At 37.1% G+C, this 22364-nt stretch overlaps 1 protein-coding gene across 1 annotated transcript in view; it reads left to right on the top strand.

Annotated features, from left to right (window-relative positions):
* The first annotated feature begins 10657 nt into the window (after positions 1-10657).
* Positions 10658-22364, top strand: part of LOC148090091 (uncharacterized) — a 23324-nt gene continuing 11617 nt past the window's right edge. The window contains exons 1-5 of the mRNA XM_087790553.1: positions 10658-10677; positions 10932-11051; positions 18957-19111; positions 20031-20214; positions 21620-21763. Of these exons, the coding sequence (XP_087646679.1) occupies positions 10658-10677; positions 10932-11051; positions 18957-19111; positions 20031-20214; positions 21620-21763 (623 nt within the window). The remainder of the gene's footprint in view (positions 10678-10931; positions 11052-18956; positions 19112-20030; positions 20215-21619; positions 21764-22364) is intronic.

Here is a 22364-nt window from a genome sequence, read left to right as displayed (position 1 = left end):
ATACTACACATATATACTTGTTACTACACTATCACAACACCAGAGTCAAGTACTGGACAATACTACACATATATCATTGTTACTACACTATCACAACACCAGAGTCAAGTACTGGACAATACTACACATATATCCTTGTTACTACACTATCACAACACCAGAGTCAAGTACTGGACAATACTACACATATATCATTGTTACTACACTATCACAACACCAGAGTCAAGTACTGGACAATACTACACATATATCATTGTTACTACACTATCACAACACCAGAGTCAAGTACTGGACAATACTACACATATATCATTGTTACTACACTATCACAACACCAGAGTCAAGTACTGGACAATACTACACATATATCCTTGTTACTACACTATCACAACACCAGAGTCAAGTACTGGACAATACTACACATATATCATTGTTACTACACTATCACAACACCAGAGTCAAGTACTGGACAATACTACACATATATCATTGTTACTACACTATCACAACACCAGAGTCAAGTACTCCAAAATACTACAAATATATACTTGTTAATACACTATCACAACACCAGAGTCAAGTACTCCAAAATACTACATATATATATTTGTTACTACACTATCACAACACCAGAGTCAAGTACTCCAAAATACTACAAATATATACTTGTTACTACGCTATCACAACACCAGAGTCAAGTACTCCAAAATACTACAAATATATCCTTGTTACTACACTATCACAACACCAGAGTAAAGTACTCCAAAATACTACAAATATATCCTTGTTACTACACTATCACAACACCAGAGTCAAGTACTCCACAATACTACACATATATACTTGTTACTACACTATCACAACACCAGAGTCAAGTACTCCACAATACTACACATATATACTTGTTACTACACTATCACAACACCAGAGTCAAGTACTCCACAATACTACACATATATACTTGTTACTACACTATCACAACACCAGAGTCAAGTACTCGACAATACTACACATATATCATTGTTACTACACTATCACAACACCAGAGTCAAGTATTGGACAATACTACACATATATACTTGTTACTACACTATCACAACACCAGAGTCAAGTACTCGACAATACTACACATATATACTTGTTACTACACTATCACAACACCAGAGTCAAGTACTCGACAATACTACACATATATCCTTGTTACTACACTATCACAACACCAGAGTCAAGTACTGGACAATACTACACATATATCCTTGTTACTACACTATCACAACACCAGAGTCAAGTACTCGACAATACTACACATATATCCTTGTTACTACACTATCACAACACCAGAGTCAAGTACTCGACAATACTACACATATATCCTTGTTACTACACTATCACAACACCAGAGTCAAGTACTCGACAATACTACACATATATCCTTGTTACTACACTATCACAACACCAGAGTCAAGTACTAGACAAAACTAAATCATGATACGTATCAACACAATCTTGACAATACACACACCTAGCTAACTAACTAAACATGCTAACACACTGATGCTAACAGACTAAAAACATTTCTCTCTTTCTCGTTCCTTCATTGGAAACAAGGTTGGCATCAGTTGTTAATCTTCCCTCAGAAAAGGTCAAACTCTTGAAGTCGATCCAGAAATTAGAGCCTCTGAAGCTCTGATGATCGCTGGCGTGTAAACATTGTCTGACACTGTGGACACGTAGGTCGACCGTAGATTTTCACGCGGTAAGAAAGAGTCAAAACTCTGTAAGTAATACATGTAATGACAATGACGAGGCGTTGAACCTGAACACATGTGAATGAAGTCTTCAGGAGCAGTGAATGCTGACGTCACACGAGGAGGACGAGCTGTTCATGAATATATCTCAGTCAGACACTGTATTTATAGGTCAGGTTGACGAGGCCTCATGATACATTCTTTTGTTTTAAGACCACTAGATGTCACTCTTAGTTTGAAAATGACACCAGGTATAAATGAACTATTGGGTTAAAGCTTTAGATTATAAAGAAGAGAGTGACATCTAGTGGCCTTAAAAATAAAGACAGTTGTATCATGATACAGTGTCTTCACTAAACAGCTGTATCATGATACAGTGTCTTCACTACACAACTGTATCATGATACAGTGTCTTCACTACACAACTGTATCATGATACAATGTTTTCACTACACAACTGTATCATGATACAGTGTCTTCACTACACAACTGTATCATGATACAGTGTCTTCACTACACAACTGTATCATGATACAGTGTCTTCACTACACAACTGTATCATGATACAGTGTCTTCACTACACAACTGTATCATGATACAATGTTTTCGCTACACAGCTCTATCATGATGCAGTGTCTTCACTACACAACTGTATCATGATACAGTGTCTTCACTACACAACTGTATCATGATACAATGTTTTCGCTAGACAGCTCTATCATGATGCAGTGTCTTCACTACACAACTGTATCATGATACAGTGTCTTCACTACACAACTGTATCATGATACAGTGTCTTCACTACACAACTGTATCATGATACAATGTTTTCGCTACACAGCTCTATCATGATGCAGTGTCTTCACTACACAACTGTATCACGATACAGTGTCTTCACTACACAACTGTATAATGATACAATTATTTCGCTACACAGCTCTATCATGATGCAGTGTCTTCACTACACAACTGTATCATGATACAGTGTCTTCACTACACAACTGTATCATGATACAGTGTCTTCACTACACAACTGTATCATGATACAGTGTCTTCACTACACAGCTCTATCATGATACAGTGTCTTCACTACACAACTGTATCATGATACAATGTCTTCACTACACAACTGTATCATGATACAGTGTCTTCACTACACAACTGTATCATGATACAATGTTTTCGCTACACAGCTCTATCATGATGCAGTGTCTTCACTACACAACTGTATCATGATACAGTGTCTTCACTTCACAACTGTATCATGATACAATGTTTTCGCTACACAGCTCTATCATGATGCAGTGTCTTCACTTCACAACTGTAACATGATACAGTGTCTTCACTACACAACTGTATCATGATACAATGTTTTCGCTACACAGCTCTATCATGATGCAATGTCTTCACTACACAACTGTATCATGATACAGTGTCTTCACTTCACAACTGTATCATGATACAATGTTTTCGCTACACAGCTCTATCATGATGCAGTGTCTTCACTTCACAACTGTAACATGATACAGTGTCTTCACTACACAACTGTATCATGATACAATGTTTTCGCTACACAGCTCTATCATGATGCAGTGTCTTCACTTCACAACTGTAACATGATACAGTGTCTTCACTACACAACTGTATCATGATACAATGTTTTCGCTACACAGCTCTATCATGATGCAGTGTCTTCACTTCACAACTGTATCATGATACAGTACCTTCACTACACAACTGTATCATGATATAGTGTCTTCACTACACAACTGTATCATGATACAGTGTCTTCACTACACAGCTCTATCATGATGCAGTGTCTTCACTTCACAACTGTATCATGATACAGTACCTTCACTACACAACTGTATCATGATATAGTGTCTTCACTACACAACTGTATCATGATGCAGTGTCTTCACTACACAACTGGATCATGAGGCCTCATCAACCATCTTACAATTGGAACAATGTTGTCATTTATTAAATTATGTTGTAAAAACAACACAAAATGTTTCTTTTGTTATTATTGTTTATATCATCAAAAAAAACGAGAAACTCATTATCGACGTCGCACTGATGGAGGAGTAAGAGTCTGGATGAAGATGCAGCCAAGCAATGTCTCAGCAGGGCAAGCAAATCAAAATTTTTAGGCAGTGGAAATGTTCAAAACGTGTGTAAAAAAGTGTTGTGACTTCTGTCATTGAGGTAACAACCAGAGTGTTTGGACAACAATTAGTTTTCATCAAGATGTTCAAAAGTTTTTTAATTTAACCTTTTGAAATATATTTGAGGTAAGTTTTGATTCAAAACGGTCTTGAACGCTTGAAAGGTTGAACAAACGTGTAAGTATCTCGTTGCAAAAATGTTCTGTTCTCGAGTCTAAAGGAGGCGATGTGGCCACCTGCTGGTCGAACTGTGTCATCGCAACAAATGATGTATTAACAGACACTTACACGGACTGATGTGTTTTTTAGCAAGTTTTTCTGTGATGCTTGAAGTGTTTGTGTTTTGAAATGTGTTTGAGTATCGAGGATCACAGATACACATGTTTGAGGAACCTTTCATGAATTCTATAATTGTGTAACAACAATCATCCGGAATGTTGTGTAGCTAACTTTGTTATTGTTTTAATTCACTTCGATAACAACCCGTCGTTCTAAGACGTAAAATGTGCTCCTTGGCAGGCGTATGCCGCGTCCCGGTGTCTCAGCATCGACTCACCTCCTGGACTCACCAAACCCTTGAAGACGCCGATGTTCTCTCCTCCGTTGACCTGCTGGAGGACCTTCAGTTCGTCGGGGGTCGACGAGCGACCTCGTCCACGGTGACCTTGACCCAGGTAGGTCATCGTCACGGTGACGTTGGATTTCTTCGCCTCTCGCTGAGCTTTTAAACTGCTCTGAGATTCAGGAGAACATCTGCACGTTATTGGATGGAATCTCAAGGTGAGTCGATGGATCTTCTCACCTGTCGTTTCAGCGACGCTCCGGTGATCCTGGATCCCACGGACGAGAAGGATGCTCGTCTGTTGCCGTGGAGATACGGACACGAGTGACTCAGGGCTCCAGTCATGGAGATCAGGTTCGTCTTCGCGTCGATCGACGGAAGGTAAACGTCGTCTTTTCCACGTCTGCGGACGTTTGAGTCGTGAAGCTGAAGAAGTCGAAGCACAAACACACAATGAAGAAGTCGAAGCACAAACACACAATGAAGAAGTTGTTTTGGAAAAACACATTTGAAAACCAGGAGGGACGTCCAGGTGGATTATGGGTAATACAACCGTCACATAAACTCACGCCCACACACACATTTATGACACACGCACACAGACAAGTAGGCGCACACACGTACACACACAAACACAAACATGTGGACGCACATACACACATGTATGCACAATAGGAACACACACAGACACGCATACACATTTTGGACACATATGTATGGACACACACGATCACAGACACAAACATAAACATACGTACATATAAATATACAGAAACACACATTTACACAGACAGAGTGCACACTTGCACAAAGACACATAGACATGTATGCACACAGAAACCTGTGCATACACACCTACACAGACACACACGAACACACACAAAAATACAAAGACAAACAAACACAAATTGAAACAGACACAAATACAGACACATGCAGAGACAAATTCACACAGATAGACAAACACACAAACACCTACACACACACACACACAGATACACAAATACACAAGCACGCATTCATACTTATCTACACTGACACACATAGACACACACATATTCACACAGAAACACATACACACAAATTCAAAGACTAAGACACACATTGAAACACACACAGAAATACATACACATACCGACACAAATTCACACAGACACACACAAAAACACACATAAAAACACACAAATACAAAAACACAGACACACAATTAAACACACACAGAAATACATACACATGCGGATACACATTCACACAGACACACACAAATACACACATGAAAACGCAAATACAAAAACACAGACACACATTGAAACACACACACAAATACATACAAATATAGATACAAATTCACACGGACACACACAAAGACACACATAAAAACACATAAATACAAAAACAAAGACACACATTTAAATACATACACATACAGATACAAATTCACACAGACACAGATAAACAAACACACACACCTACATGCACACATACACATACACATACACACACACACACACAGACAGACAGACACATACACACACACACATGCACACACACACATACTCACAGACACACACATATACACACACACACACACATACTCACAGACACACACATACACACACACACACACACACATACTCACAGACACACACATACACACAGACACACACACACACACACACACCACCAACCACCAACAAACTAGTTTAATATAAACTAAAAAATACTTATGAATATTTAAAGTATGTTATTATTAACTAAACGTCACATCAGTTTCACCTCAACAGACTCTTGAATCTTCTTGGTTCTGATCCGACTGTCAATCATCTCAGCTTCTCTTCTCTTCTGAACCTGATGACATCGTGACGTCAACGACTCTCTCGCTCACGAGACTCGACACTCACAGGCTCGTCTTCACTGACTCCTCGATGATGAAGATGATGAAGATGATGATGATGAAGAGGAAGAGTTCTGCTCCTGGATCTTCTGGTCCAGTCGCCGCGGTACGAGTCCATCACTGACCCGCCTTTGAGCAAACAAATGACTTCAACCTTTGAGATTTGATCGCAACCTCCTGTCAATCATCAGCAACATATGGACACATAGATGTCACCTGTGCTCAGGTGAGTGGCAGAGATCGTACCTGTGCTCAGGTGAGCAGTAGAGATCGTACCTGTGCTCAGGTGAGCAGTAGAGATCGTACCTGTGCTCAGGTGAGCAGTAGAGATCGTACCTGTGCTCAGGTGAACAGTAGAGATCGTACCTGTGCTCAGGTGAGCAGTAGAGATCGTACCTGTGCTCAGGTGAGCAGCAGAGATCGTACCTGTGTTCAGGTGAGCAGTAGAGATTGTACCTGTGCTCAGGTGAGCAGCAGAGATCGTACCTGTTCTCAGGTGAGCAGCAGAGATCGTACCTGTGTTCAGGTGAGCAGCAGAGATTGTACCTGTGCTCAGGTGAGCAGTAGAGATCGTACCTGTGCACAGGTGTGCGGCAGAGATCGTACCTGTGTTCAGGTGAGCAGCAAAGATCGTACCTGTGCTCAGGTGAGCAGCAAAGATCGTACCTGTGCTCAGGTGAGCAGCAAAGATCGTACCTGTGCACAGGTGAGCAGCAAAGATCGTACCTGTGCTCAGGTGAGCAGCAAAGATCGTACCTGTGCTCAGGTGTGATCTGATCCTGGAGCAGCTGCTGCGACACCTGATCCTCTCATCCATGTTTAATCTTCACTCTTGACTCCACGACTGGTGTGAGCGACAACATCAGAGGATCATGTGACTTCATAGACGTCACTGAAGCTGCACTAGAGTTGTGTAGATGTGTGTGTGTGTGTGTGTGTGTGTGTGTGTGTGTGTGTGTGTGTGTGTGTGTGTGTGTGTGTGTGTGTGTGTGTGTGTGTGTGTGTGTGTGTGTGTGTGTGTGTGTGTGTGTGAGTCTGGAAAATACGACACAATCTCTCTCTCATTGCATCACAAACATGGACCTGATTCACCTGCACTGAGTCACGCAGAGTTGTCATCGTTTATTAATGCTTCCGCATGTGTGCATGTTTTTGTGTATGTGTTTTTGTGTGCATGTGTTTGTGTGTGCAAATGTGTGTATGTGTTTTCGGTGCATAAGTGTGCATGTGTTTGTGGGTGCAAGTGTTTGTACATGCACATATGTGTACGCATTTGTGTTTTTATTCATTTGTGTGCATGTGCATGTGCATGTGCATGTGCATGTGCATGTGCATGTGCATGTGCATGTGCATGTGCATGTGCATGTGCATGTGTTTGTTTGACTATATCTTTTTTCTTTCATGTGTGTGTTGGTGTTGTGTGTATAGCAGAGTTCTCTGAATGTGTTAATAGTGTCTGATGTGTTCATGTATTATGAGTTCACTGAGGGGGAGTGAGACTGAGTTAGAAAATGAAAGTTGCTTCACATGTTACTGTGAGTCTCACTGACCTTCATTAACACAATCAGCTGAAGTCGTTTCTACTACAGTAACAGAGTTTGAAACAAAGTAAAATAGCAGAAAAACAGCAGTAAAATACTTTTTTACATTTTTGCTCTCGAAAATTAATTAGTTTTTTATTCAGGAGATAAGGTTTTGTGTTTTTTGCAGTTGAATATTTTCCAAATGAGGTAAAAAGAATCATCATAACTGGTTTATAAAATATGTTAATATATATAAAAATATATATAATATATAAAATATACATATTTTTTTTTTATGTCAAATTTGATCTTTGATCCACATGAACTCCGAGCCGGTCGTAATGTTTCCTGACACATGTGTCGGTTCCGGGGCCACAGACTGGATCCATTCCGGCTCCTGACTCGTCCACTGCAGTAACGAGTCGCTCCGAGACGCACCTCAGCCAGAGCGCGACAAGAAGCGCCGACGCTGCAGAAAAATGTGCGTTTGTGTCGACTCTGCACTTTTAGGATCGTTGTTTGGAAACAATGGAGATCAATAACTGATCTGGAACTAACTCGCTCGGACATCACGCGCAGCAGAGAAGAGCAGAACGCTCGTTCAAACCCTTGAAGGAGCCGAGGCCTCAAGCAGGCAATTTCCTACACAAATTATTTTTATTAATTTGACTTTTATTTGTATTATTTCTGTTTACTATTTTGAATATTATATTACTATATTACTTAATTATTTCATAAAAAAATGCTTCTTTTTCTCAGTAAAAAAAAAAACTTCAATAAAAAAAGACTTTAACACATTTTTACTTAAAATGTCCCTATTTTTACGTTAATTATGAAAGAATGGAAAATTATTTTTTGCTTAAAGCAACTTTTTGGTGATTAAATAATTCAATGAAAAATTAACAATTTCGCTCAAACTAAAAAATAAAGAATCAATTAAGATTAAAATCCCCTTTTCATCTAAAATTTTGATTAATATATATATATATTTTTTAATGTAAGCAATTCATATTTTAATTATAATGCTATATACCTGAACAATTAAACAAAACAAAAATGTATACAAATGTTTTCAATTTTTTGTTAAAAATACACTGAAAATGATGTAAAATATTCAACAATAAAAACATGAACTAAAGATTAAACATATTGCATGTGTTCAGTATTTGATTCTTTCAAATTTAACGCGACTCACAAGTTTCTAAACTTAAATTAAAACCTTCATCGCTGAAGAAAAACTCCTTTGATCTTTTAAAAGCAGCAGAAAACGAAAGAGTTTCTTCTTCTCTCGACACTGAAGGCCCCGGAGGAAGAAAACCCTTCACTCCTGTGGAGCCCAGGATGGTTTGGATCCACTGACTTGACCTTGAACCACCTCTGGACCAACACTGGCCTCAAACCATCAGTGAGTCACAGTCTCTGCAGCTGAAGCTCAACACCGCCCTCTAGTGGTCAACACCTCTCGCTGACACTGACTCGTTCAATCGCTTATGTTCGAGTTTCTTGTCATTAGACTCAGAAAATTTGTTTTTTTTAATCCTTTAAATGTTTTTATTATCATCTTAATTTGTAATATTCAGATCGTCATGTGTCCCGGATGAGCTCCTGCTGTCATGACACAATGTGGCCACTAGATGACGCCAGAATACAAACCACGACCACCATCAGCCGAGTTAAGAAATTATATTTATTATGATATTTAATATAAAGACATTATTATGATGCGAAGGCTCCAAAAAAACAATACCTCGGTAACAAAGGAAAATATAAATATAATAAAAAATATGTAAATAATGTTCCATGTTCCATCAATTATATTTTATATAAATATAAAAAAGATTGATTATTGTAATTGTTAATCACACGTGATTCTGAATCATACGTGTGTTAAAATTTGATATTTATCTGGAGACACATTTTAAACTGTCATGGAAAAGTATCCACATTTTTTTTAATCTTTATCTCTATTATCTGTTTTTTTTGTAAAAATTATATATATATTTTTTTATTATTATTTCATTTTAAAATATTCAACTTAAGAAAAAAAACAATAAGGTTTTATATATTCTTGAGAATTTTATTTTTTTTTACCTTTATAAGTTTTTGTAAAATTGTGTCACAGTTTTATTTCTTTATTTATTATATACATTTTCACTTTGTGGTAAAAACAATTATTTTTTTACATATTTTTGAGAAGTTTTTTTAATCTTTATTTCTATTTACAGTTTTTTTTGTAAAATTATAGATATAAAATAAAATAATAATTTTAAAATATTCAATTTGCGGAAAAAACAATTATGTTTTATATATTCTTGAGTAAAAAAATACATTTTATCTTTATGGATTCAAGAAGTTTTTTTAAAATTGTGCAACAATTTATTTTATTATGTTAAAAATATTCAATTATATTTTTAGATATTTTCGGTTCCTTTTTTTTGTATCTTTATTTCTATGTATTGTTTTTGTAAATATTTATCATTGTATTTTAATGTTGTTTAAAAATATTTAATTTGCACGAAAAGCGATATATTTTTTTATTATATTTTTGACTAAGAAAATATATATTGTTAAATGAGTTCAGTATGAACGGTACAATATTGAATGAAGTAAAGTTATATTTATTTTTTTGTCATGAATTGATTTGTAAAAGAATTTTGGCCAATTAATATAAAAGAAAAACCTATGAACCTTAAAGTAATTTAATATTTTTTATTTTGTATTTAAATCTGGATAATGATTTGAGATATAATTGAATAATTATGATGAACGAGAAAAACACTTGGTAAATGAAGTAATTAAAAATAAATCAAACAATAATTGAAACAAATATAGGACGGATTCAAACATATACACAAAAATTAAAATACACTTCTTCAGCTTCCCAGGGTCGAGGCGGCAGCAGCTCCATCTTGAATCTCTTCCTCACCTCCACAGATACTCAAATAAAATCAAAATTAAATTAAATAAATCACCAAAGAAGCTTCAGCAACAGAATCATAAAACTGTCAAAACAATTTTCAATCTTCCTTCTCACAGCGCCCTCTGGAGGACAGGTGGAGCGAGGCGAGGCATCCACGGAGGCTCAGGAAGAAGATCTTCAGAGGAACCATTAAGAGAGAAGATGAAGAAAGAGAGGATGAACCCGCAGAAGAGAAGGTCTGACGGGATCAGTCTTGAGTTTAATGATCCGGTTTTACGAGCCGGTCTCGGTGTCGACCTCCTGAGGACCTCAGTGATGGAGGATCATCTGTCGAGGGAAGAGCAGCTGAAAACCTTTATGTTCCAGGAGTCTAGTTTTTCACGAGCGAGTCTCACTTTCAGAGGGACTGGGTTTCTCTGGGTTTCTCTGGGTTTCTCTGGGTTTCTCTGGGTTTCTCTGGGTTTCTCTGGGTTTCTCTGTGTCACCAGAACATCTGTGTTCAGCTGCGACTGAGACGAATTAATTCAAAATAAATCAAATTATTTATTGTATTTTAATCCGTTATTTTTAACAGAATCAATTGAGAAAGAAAAAAGAATTAAATTATATTAATAAGGAAAGAAGAAAAAAAGATAGAATCCAGCGACAATAAAATGATTTAAAAATTACAGTAATTTTAAGTTTTTGTAAATTCCGCTTTTATCAATTTGTACATTCCTGTTTTTGTTTGGTTTACTCCGGATACTCCGGTTTCTCCTACTAAAGTCAACTTTTAAAACCTTTTTATTCGGAATAAATATGTTTTGAAAATATGTTTATAAAAATGTAGTTTTAGTTTAGTAAGTTTAGTTAAATCATCTTTTTTTTTAAATGTGCACCTTCTTCCTGTGTGTTTGTGCAGGTTTACTCTTGGTACTCCCTCTTGGTTTTCTCCCATTTAACCACAATTTTTGAAAGATGTTTTCCTAAAAAAAAAAATTTTCAATGCTTCAACATCTAAAGAGTTTAATTTAATCCTTCAATAATCTGATGCAGATTAAATGTATTAAAATAACGTTTGTCCTTTGACACTTTAAATAAAGTTGGATTCAATCCATCAACGCTAAAACAACATGTGTCTTGAGGCGCAAACATGTTCATGTCGTGAGTCAGGAAGTGAGTGACACGATCGCACCCCAAAAAAACCTGTGACTAAAGTCGCCCGGCAACAGAGCCGGAGCTTCAGAAGCACATTCTTGAGCCTGACGACGAGATGACGTGTCGAGGTTTTCCTTTACATACGTGTGACATGTGTGACATTGACCCGTGGACAGGTGTGCGGGGGGTCATGTGATGCGGGGTCTTTGATGACATCATGACATCATCTGACCCTGAAGCCATGAATCATCAAGAGTTTCACATGTTGTTGAGCTTCTTAAGTTCTTCCCAAAGAATCTCACTCTGGAAAAACATATTTCTTTGGTGTAAATATTGTACAATTTTAGCTGAATCAGCTTTTTACGACCGTGACCTTTGATCCTGTGATTCACTGAGACTCTACGACACAATTAAATAACTATTTTATCGTAATGATATTATTTACTTTATCAATTTTCAAAAGCAGGTACTGGTATTTACTTTGTATTTTAGTTGTTTTATGGTTTATATTTTAATAAAATTGTGTATACCGTAAAATAATGAAGAAAAAAATGTATTTACAATTACATTTTCTCGGCGTCTGTTTATTTTTGTGCTGTAATTAAACATCCGGCCTCTAGATGGCAGCAGTCATTTCGTCCTCCACAGCTGAATGAAGAGTGATGACTGAGGACGAGAGGATACAGTGAGTCCAGCAGCTTTTAAAGCTGATGTTTGGACATATTTTGGTTTGAAAACAAATGAAAGTAGTTACGACTTCATCAAGAGTCATGTGGTCTGTAAATACTACAACACCAGAGTCAAGTACTGTACAATACTACACATGTATATACTTGTTACTAGACTATCACAACACCAGAGTGAAGTACTGGACAATACTACACATATATACTTGTTACTACACTATCACAACACCAGAGTCAAGTACTGGACAATACTACACATATATACTTGTAACTACACTATCACAACACCAGAGTGAAGTACTGGACAATACTACACATATATACTTGTTACTACACTATCACAACACCAGAGTCAAGTACTCCACAATACTACACATGTATATACTTGTTACTAGACTATCACAACACCAGAGTGAAGTACTGGACAATACTACACATATATACTTGTTACTACACTATCACAACACCAGAGTCAAGTACTGGACAATACTACACATATATACTTGTTACTACACTATCACAACACCAGAGTCAAGTACTAGACAATACTACACATCTATACTTGTTACTACACTATCACAACACCAGAGTCAAGTACTGGACAATACTACACATATATCCTTGTTACTACACTATCACAACACCAGAGTCAAGTACTGGACAATACTACACCTATATACTAGTTACTACACTATCACAACACCAGAGTCAAGTACTGGACAATACTACACATATATACTTGTTACTACACTATCACAACACCAGAGTCAAGTACTCCACAATACTACACATGTATATACTTGTTACTAGACTATCACAACACCAGAGTGAAGTACTGGACAATACTACACATATATACTTGTTACTACACTATCACAACACCAGAGTCAAGTACTGGACAATACTACACATATATACTTGTTACTACACTATCACAACACCAGAGTCAAGTACTAGACAATACTACACATCTATACTTGTTACTACACTATCACAACACCAGAGTCAAGTACTGGACAATACTACACATATATCCTTGTTACTACACTATCACAACACCAGAGTCAAGTACTGGACAATACTACACATATATACTTGTTACTACACTATCACAACACCAGAGTCAAGTAGTGGACAATACTACACATATATACTTGTTACTACACTATCACAAGGCCAGAGTCAAGTACCTGGACAATACTACACATATGTACTTGTTACTAGATTAGAATATTGAGAAACACAAACCTCTAGTTAAGATGGAACACATTCATAAAATAACTAAAATAACTTTCATCAAAAAAATATATGCTGCATTTTGTTCAAAAAAAGAAAAAACTGCTGAAAGACCCTCCAGTCTGCGGCCCAATGTCGACAAGAATTGACCTCTGGTGGCCCGCCAGCCAGTTGAGTTTGAGACCCCTGGTTTAAGAGCTTCTTATCTAAAGATGAAGGGTCTTGAGAGAGCAGGTGGTCGGGGCCTGAGACGACAGGTCTGCAGCCATCAACGTGCAGATCCTTCACCGGCGAACACTGTTGACGTGTCTCACCTGCCGAGTCTCTTTGTCGAAGGTCTGCCCAGAATAACCAGCTCGTCGCCGGAATGTTCCTCAGAATAAACACAATTGAAAGGTTCCATCCCTGCATCTTTCATCCGGACACGTCCTCGGCCTGTTTACGGCTCCAGGAGCCTGCATTCCTCGAGACTTTAATAAACGCCGCAGGAAGATTGGAGTTTTACTGCCGAATGTCTCAAATAGCCGGAGGTGTTTGAAGGTCGCGGGGTGGTCGAGGGTCTCAGAGCAGAGTGGACATCTTCAGCGGAGGAGCCTCGTCTCGTGGATCATCTTCTTCTTCTTCTCGTCCTCGGGGGATCGGTCGCAGGTTTGTTGCTTTTATTGGGTTTTTGATAAAAGAAACTCTTTCATGAAGATAGTTCCACTCAAGGACTCGCGTCACCGAGATACTGTGAATCTGAGCCGTTCATCGTTTCCTCACAGATGTATTAAGTAAATGTTCCATCACAACTGAACTTTTCTCGCATGGAAACTTTCAATTTATTATTAAAATGTCATCAATTTTCTTAATTAAATTAAGTTAAATTTTATTTAAAGTGTCTTATCATAACAACTTTATCTGTAGACACTTTACAGTTGAAGTAATACTACAACGTTATCTGTAGACACTTTACAGTTGAAGTAATACTATAGTTGATTAAGGAAAAACAGATCCAGCAATTCAACAATGTTGGAATTTTTTTTTTTTACTCTACACTCTTAGTTTGATATTCTTATTCTAATAATTGTTGTTGTTGTTGTTTTAACCCTTGGGTTATTACTGGGTCAAGATATATATATTTATCAATAATTAAATAATGTGTATAAAACCTTAAGAGTTTTATTTGTTTATTTTTTTAATAAATGTAAATGTAATTGTAAATTTTGAATCATTTCGAAATGGAAACTTTATTTTACACATACAGTTCGATATTATAATTTAAAAAATCATTCAACTCTGGTGTTGTGATAGTGTAGTAAATTAGTCAAATTCATCAACACTTCACTACCATCTACTGGACTCTGAAGATAATGACACTGTTTCATGAAGCTTCATCAACACATCACTACCATCTAGTGGACTCTAAAGATAATGACACTGTTTCATGAAGCTTCACCGACACATCACTACCATCTAGTGGACTCTGAAGATAATGACACTTTTTCATGAAGCTTCATCAACGCATCACTATCATCTAGTGGACTCTGAAGATAATGACACTGTTTCATGAAGCTTCATCAACATATCACTACCATCTAGTGGACTCTGAAGATAATGACACTGTTTCATGAAGCTTCACCAACACATCACTACCATCTAGTGGACTCTGAAGATAATGACACTGTTTTATGAAGCTTCATCAACACATCACTACCATCTAGTGGACTGTGAAGATAATGACACTGTTTCATGAAGCTTCATCAACACTTCACTACCATCTAGTTGACTCTGAAGATAATGACACTGTTTCATGAAGCTTCATCAACACATCACTACCATCTAGTGGACTCTGAAGATAACGACACTGTTTCATGAAACTTCATCAACACATCACTACCATCTAGTGGACTCTGAAGATAATGACACTGTTTCATGAAGCTTCATCGACACATCACTACCATCTAGTGGACTCTGAAGATAATGACACTGTTTCATGAAGCTTCATCAACACATCACTACCATCTAGTGGACTCTGAAGATAATGACACTGTTTCATGAAGCTTCATCAACACATCACTACCATCTAGTGGACTCTGAAGATAATGACACTGTTTCATGAAGCTTCATCAACACATCACTACCATCTAGTGGACTCTGAAGATAATGACACTGTTTCATGAAGCTTCATCAACACATCACTACCATCTAGTGGACTCTGAAGATAATAACACTGTTTCATGAAGCTTCATCAACACATCACTACCATCTAGTGGACTCTGAAGATAATGAAACTGTTTCATGAAGCTTCATCAACACATCACTACCATCTAGTGGACTCTGAAGATAATGACACTGTTTCATGAAGCTTCATCGACACATCACTACCATCTAGTGGAATCTGAAGATAATGACACTGTTTTATGAAGCTTCATCAACACATCACTACCATCTAGTGGACTCTGAAGATAATGACACTGTTTCATGAAGCTTCATCGACACATCACTACCATCTAGTGGACTCTGAAGATAATGACACTGTTTCATGAAGCTTCATCAACACATCACTACCATCTAGTGGACTCTGAAGATAACGACACTGTTTCATGAAGCTTCATCAACACATCACTACCATCTAGTGGACTCTGAAGATAATGACACTGTTTCATGAAGCTTCATCGACACATCACTACCATCTAGTGGACTCTGAAGATAATGACACTGTTTCATGAAGCTTCATCGACACATCACTACCATCTAGTGGACTCTGAAGATAATGACACTGTTTCATGAAGCTTCATCGACACATCACTACCATCTAGTGGACTCTGAAGATAATGACACTGTTTCATGAAGCTTCATCGACACATCACTACCATCTAGTGGACTCTGAAGATAATGACACTGTTTCATGAAGCTTCATCAACAAATCACTACCATGTAGTAAACGCACAATAATCCAAAATATAAATCAAAGTAATATAATATTATTTTTCTGTGTATTTTCTGAAACTCCTGTGTTGTTCTTGGTGTTATCTTGATCTTTTAAGTATTTATTTTATTGAGTATTGTGACACTGGTCTGGAAAAGCGCTCTACAAATATAATTTACTTACTTACTTATATTTTAATTTTTCTATTTCAATATGTTTTTATTCTTCCATTTGATTAAAGCTGACATTTTTCTAAGCTAATATTGATTTATTTTTAAAAATTTTTTAAAGGAAAGCTTAATTATTCGCTGATAAATATAAAGAGAAAACGTGTAAAACCTGCTTCATGCATTTTTTTGTTGAATATACTAAAATGTTATTTAGTCAGAAATGAACTACAATAAATCATGTTGATTGTACGGGTCAAAAGGTCGAAGGTCAAAGGGACCAGGTCGACCCGTGACTGACTTCTATACGCCGATGACTCACGCGTCTCCGGTCCAGAACCTTATAAGCAAGACTCTCTGAAGACACGAGATGATCCACAGCATCACCTCCGGTGTCGCCACAGGAAACATAAATAAACTCGTGGAATCTGGAGCAGCAGGAGTCGCGACAGTGATGGACGACTGAAGGAGGCGCTAGAGGGTCACAGACCGCAGAACTCAATTGGGCCCGGAGAGAAAAATGATCATTGGATCGAGGAGGCGACAAAGACGAAGAAGGAAGACAGGATAAGACAGGAAACAAGAATATACTAAGTTTTAAACATTGAATGATTGATTTCTCAACTTAAACACGTTAAAAATACATCGTTTTCTCCGTCGTTAAATCTGAATAAAGACATATATTATATTGACTCAACATTTACAGGCGTCTCTTTAATGGTGCGATAAACTGTCACGTATCGAGTCTCACAGTAATTTTAGGTTTCCTATAAACTGAGGAGGTCTTGGGTTTCAGGGATGGAGGATGATTCACGGCTGAAGGTGTGTCAGGAGAACATATAAGTACAACAGTGAAGTGGGACGAGTTCAGAAAACTACTGAGATAAAGTCAGTCCGAGAAGTTTGAAACACAGCTTGACAAAAACATGGGAATTTACAATGAACAAGGGTGAGAAACACGTTTATTATTTGACGTTTAACAAGATTTTTATCATTGTTTTAAAGTTTGTTTTTGAACGAGTCCAGCAGCTTTTAAAGCTGATGTTTGGACATATTTTGGTTTGAAAACAAATGAAAGTAGTTACGACTTCGTCAAGAGTCATGTGGTCTGTAAATACTACAACACCAGAGTCAAGTACTGGACAATACTACATATATATATACTTGTTACTACACTATCACAATACCAGAGTCAAGTACTGGACAATACTACACATATATACTTGTTACTACACTATCACAACACCAGAGTCAAGTACTGGACAATACTACACATATGTACTTGTTACTACACTATCACAACACCAGAGTCAAGTACTGGACAATACTACACATATATACTTTTTACTACACTATCACAACACCAGAGTCAAGTACTGGACAATACTACACATATATACTTGTTACTACACTATCACAACACCAGAGTCAAGTACTCGACAATACTACACATATATACTTGTTACTACACTATCACAACACCAGAGTCAAGTACTGGATAATACTACACATATATCCTTGTTACTACACTATCACAACACCAGAGTCAAGTACTGGACAATACTACACATATATACTTGTTACTACACTATCACAACACCAGAGTCAAGTACTGGACAATACTACACATGTATACTTGTTACTACACTATCACAACACCAGAGTCAAGTACTGGACAATACTACACATATCTACTTGTTACTACACTATCACAACACCAGAGTCAAGTACTGGACAATACTACACATATATACTTGTTACTACATTATCACAACACCAGAGTCAAATACTCGACAATACTACACATATATCCTTGTTACTACACTATTATTGTATATTGCATCGTTGACCCTAAATCCAGATATTTTTGTTATCAATGTATTTGTGACGATACTCACCTCTAGAAAACACTGGGTCTGATTGAGCAAGTGTATGTATATTTATACTTCTGGATAAGGATACAAAAGACGTGTCTTTTTAAAACAGTTGTTTATCTTTGTGCAGGGCGGCCATTGATGAGCCAGAACCTTGTCATCTGCTGCTCAAAGACTCGGTCAGGAAATCCGTACCCAGTTGCCGTCGTCGAGTCCCTGTGTCCAGAAACAAAAGGTCCAGCAGACTCATGCCGGCAGAGGACTTTGGTGACCAGATGTTTGTAGGTCAGTTTTTGGTAATGATGGGTTGATGAGGCTTCGTGATTTCACTGTATCATGATACAGTTGTGTATTGAAGACGCTGTATCATGATACAGTTGTGTAATGAAGACGCTGTATCATGATACAGTTGTGTAGTAAAGACACTGTATCATGATACAGTTGTGTAGTGAAGACACTGTATCATGATACAGTTGTGTAATGAAGACGCTGTATCATCATACAGTTGTGTAATGAAGACGCTGTATCATGATACAGTTGTGTAGTAAAGACACTGTATCATGATACAGTTGTGTAGTAAAGACACTGTATCATGATACAGTTGTGTAGTAAAGACACTGTATCATGATACAGTTGTGTAGTAAAGACACTGTATCATGATACAGTTGTGTAGTGAAGACACTTTATTATGATACAGTTGTGTAGTGAAGACACTGGATCATGATACAGCTGTGTAGTGAAGACACTTTATTATGATACAGTTGTGTAGTGAATACACTGTTTCATGATACAGTTGTGTAGTGAAGACACTGTATCATGATACAGTTGTGTAATGAAGACACTGTATCATGATACAGCTGTGTAGTGAAGACACTTTATTATGATACAGTTGTGTAGTGAATACACTGTTTCATGATACAGTTGTGTAGTGAAGATACTGTATCATGACAACTGTGTAGTGAAGACACTGTATCATGATACAGTTGTGTAGTGAATACACTGTATCATGATACAGCTGTGTAGTAAAGACACTGTATCATGATACAGTTGTGTAGTGAAGACACTGTATCATGATACAGTTGTGTAGTGAAGATACTGTATCATGATTCAGTTGTGTAGCGTAGACACTGTATCATGATACAGTTGTGTCTCGAAGCGTTCAACGGTTTTATAATCGCCATGGTAACAACTCCTCTTCTATTAGTGGGAGGTTGGACGAAGGACGACCCGTCCTGTCTGGTGGAGACCTTCTGTCCAGACTACAACGAGTGGCGTTCGGCGGCTCGGATGGTGAAGAGTCGCGGAGACGTGGCTGTAGGATCTCTGGACGGACAGATCTACGCGGTCGGAGGAGAAGATGGTTTACGGTGCTTCGGCTGCGTCGAGAGGTGAAGATGGATCCTGGTCCACGACCTTGAGACTCTGACCGCGGTGCAGGTCTTCATGTCGGAGACCAGATCCACAGCCTTGAATAATTGATCCTAAATTGTGCTGTAAACAAAGACTAGTATTAAGAAAACACAATGATATGTTGCTGTGTTTCTACAGGAAATATAGAAATTAAATAATACAAATGAAATAAAAGGAGATTAATAAAATAAAATTCATTACTGTAAAATGGAAAAAAGTTATCAATTATTAACCAATTAAAATTTAAAAAATATATATATAATAAAATGTGTGCAGCACATATTCACTTTATTAAGAGCCACAAACTATTAACCATTTCTGACTAATATTTAATGAATTATCTTTATTTATATTTCCCTCACATTTTTATTTTATTTTTCTCTTAATCTCATGTTGACTTAATTATATATCAATATCAATGGTAATAATAATAATAATAATAATAATAATAATAATAATAATAATAATAATAATAATAATAATAATAATAATTAACAAAAAATATTAGTAGATGTAGGAGAAGCAGAGATATTCAAGATAATTATAAAACACTAATTGTTAATTGTTTAATTATCTTTTATTAAAATAAATTAAAAAAGAGCAAAGAGCTTGAAAAGGAACACATTCTTGTTCTATGTGACACATTATATCATATGATGGATATTAACTGTTTGACGTTTTTAAACATTCTGAGAAAATATATTTGTGTAGAGAAGAAATACTCACACAAATCATCACTCCTGACACATGAACTTATACAATGCATAATATTTCCCTGGAAAATATCATCTTCACTCAAATATATGATACAGTGTAAGAGTTAATGGTATGAATAATAATTATCATTAATAATAGTAGAACAATTAGGAGGAAATATGTACAAATACTCAAATTATATTTAAAAGAGTTAAGAAATCTAAATTAACCTTTCTTGAAGAAAAACATATTATATAACTAATTAAACAAATTAATCTTACCTTCATTATAAAAAAAAAAAATCCTCGTATTCAGCTCCGAGTTTAACGTGTATCTCTGTCTCTTACGCGGTCTCACCAGCAGGGGGCAGCATTTAAGAACAAATTAAATCTGGACCATGACGAGAAAAGCTCGAGGCTCCATAGATTTACTTCATGGATGTTTTTTTTACTCGGATTTATCGAACAAACTCTCCAGAGAAAGTCACATTTTCTCCTTCTGTCACCATCCATCCGGTCCAGTTCTTCCAGATAATGACCCGGATGACGTCACAGCAGAACCAAGAGTCTGATCAATGGCTGCAGCAGAGACTCATTTATTCCTGATTTTAACCTTTAATCTTGTCCAGAGCTTCTTCCTGTCACTTCCTCATGTTGCATGACATTCAACAACCTCTCTGTTCTGCAGATACAACCCAGACACTGACAGCTGGACTGCAGACGTAGGGTCCTTGAACGTCCCCCGCAGCAGAGTGTGTGTGGTCGCCTTGCAGGGGTTCCTCTACGCCATCGGAGGACATGATGGACTCGCTCCTGTCAACACTGTGGAGCGGTGAGGAGACGAGAGAGGATCTTTAGGATGTACTTATATATTAGAATATTTTTAAGATAACGTGTCAATATTCACAATAGTGATGTGTTGATAAGGCATCATGATACAGCTGTGTAGTGAAGACATTGTATCCTGATACAACTGTGTAGTGAAGTCACTGTATCATGATACAACTGTGTAGTGAAGACAGTGTATCATGATAAAGCTGTGTAGTGAAGACACTGTATCATGATACAACTGTGTAGTGAAGTCACTGTATCATGATACAACTGTGTAGTGAAGACACCGTATCATGATACAACTGTGTAGTGAAGACACTGTATCATGATACAACTGTGTAGTGAAGACATTGTATCATGATACAGCTGTGTAGTGAAGACATTGTATCCTGATACAACTGTGTAGTGAAGACAGTGTATCATGATACAGCTGTGTAGTGAAGACACTGTATCATGATACAACTGTGTAGTGAAGTCACTGTATCATGATACAACTGTGTAGTGAAGACAGTGTATCATGATAAAGCTGTGTAGTGAAGACACTGTATCATGATACAACTGTGTAGTGAAGACACTGTATCATGAAACAGTTGTGTAGTGAA

Source organism: Callionymus lyra, chromosome 1 (assembly GCF_982586985.1).
Source record: "Callionymus lyra chromosome 1, fCalLyr1.hap1.1, whole genome shotgun sequence".
Lineage (NCBI taxonomy): Eukaryota > Metazoa > Chordata > Actinopteri > Syngnathiformes > Callionymidae > Callionymus > Callionymus lyra.
The sequence above is the reverse complement of the archived record's forward strand: the minus strand, read 5'-3'. Positions and strand labels throughout refer to the sequence as shown.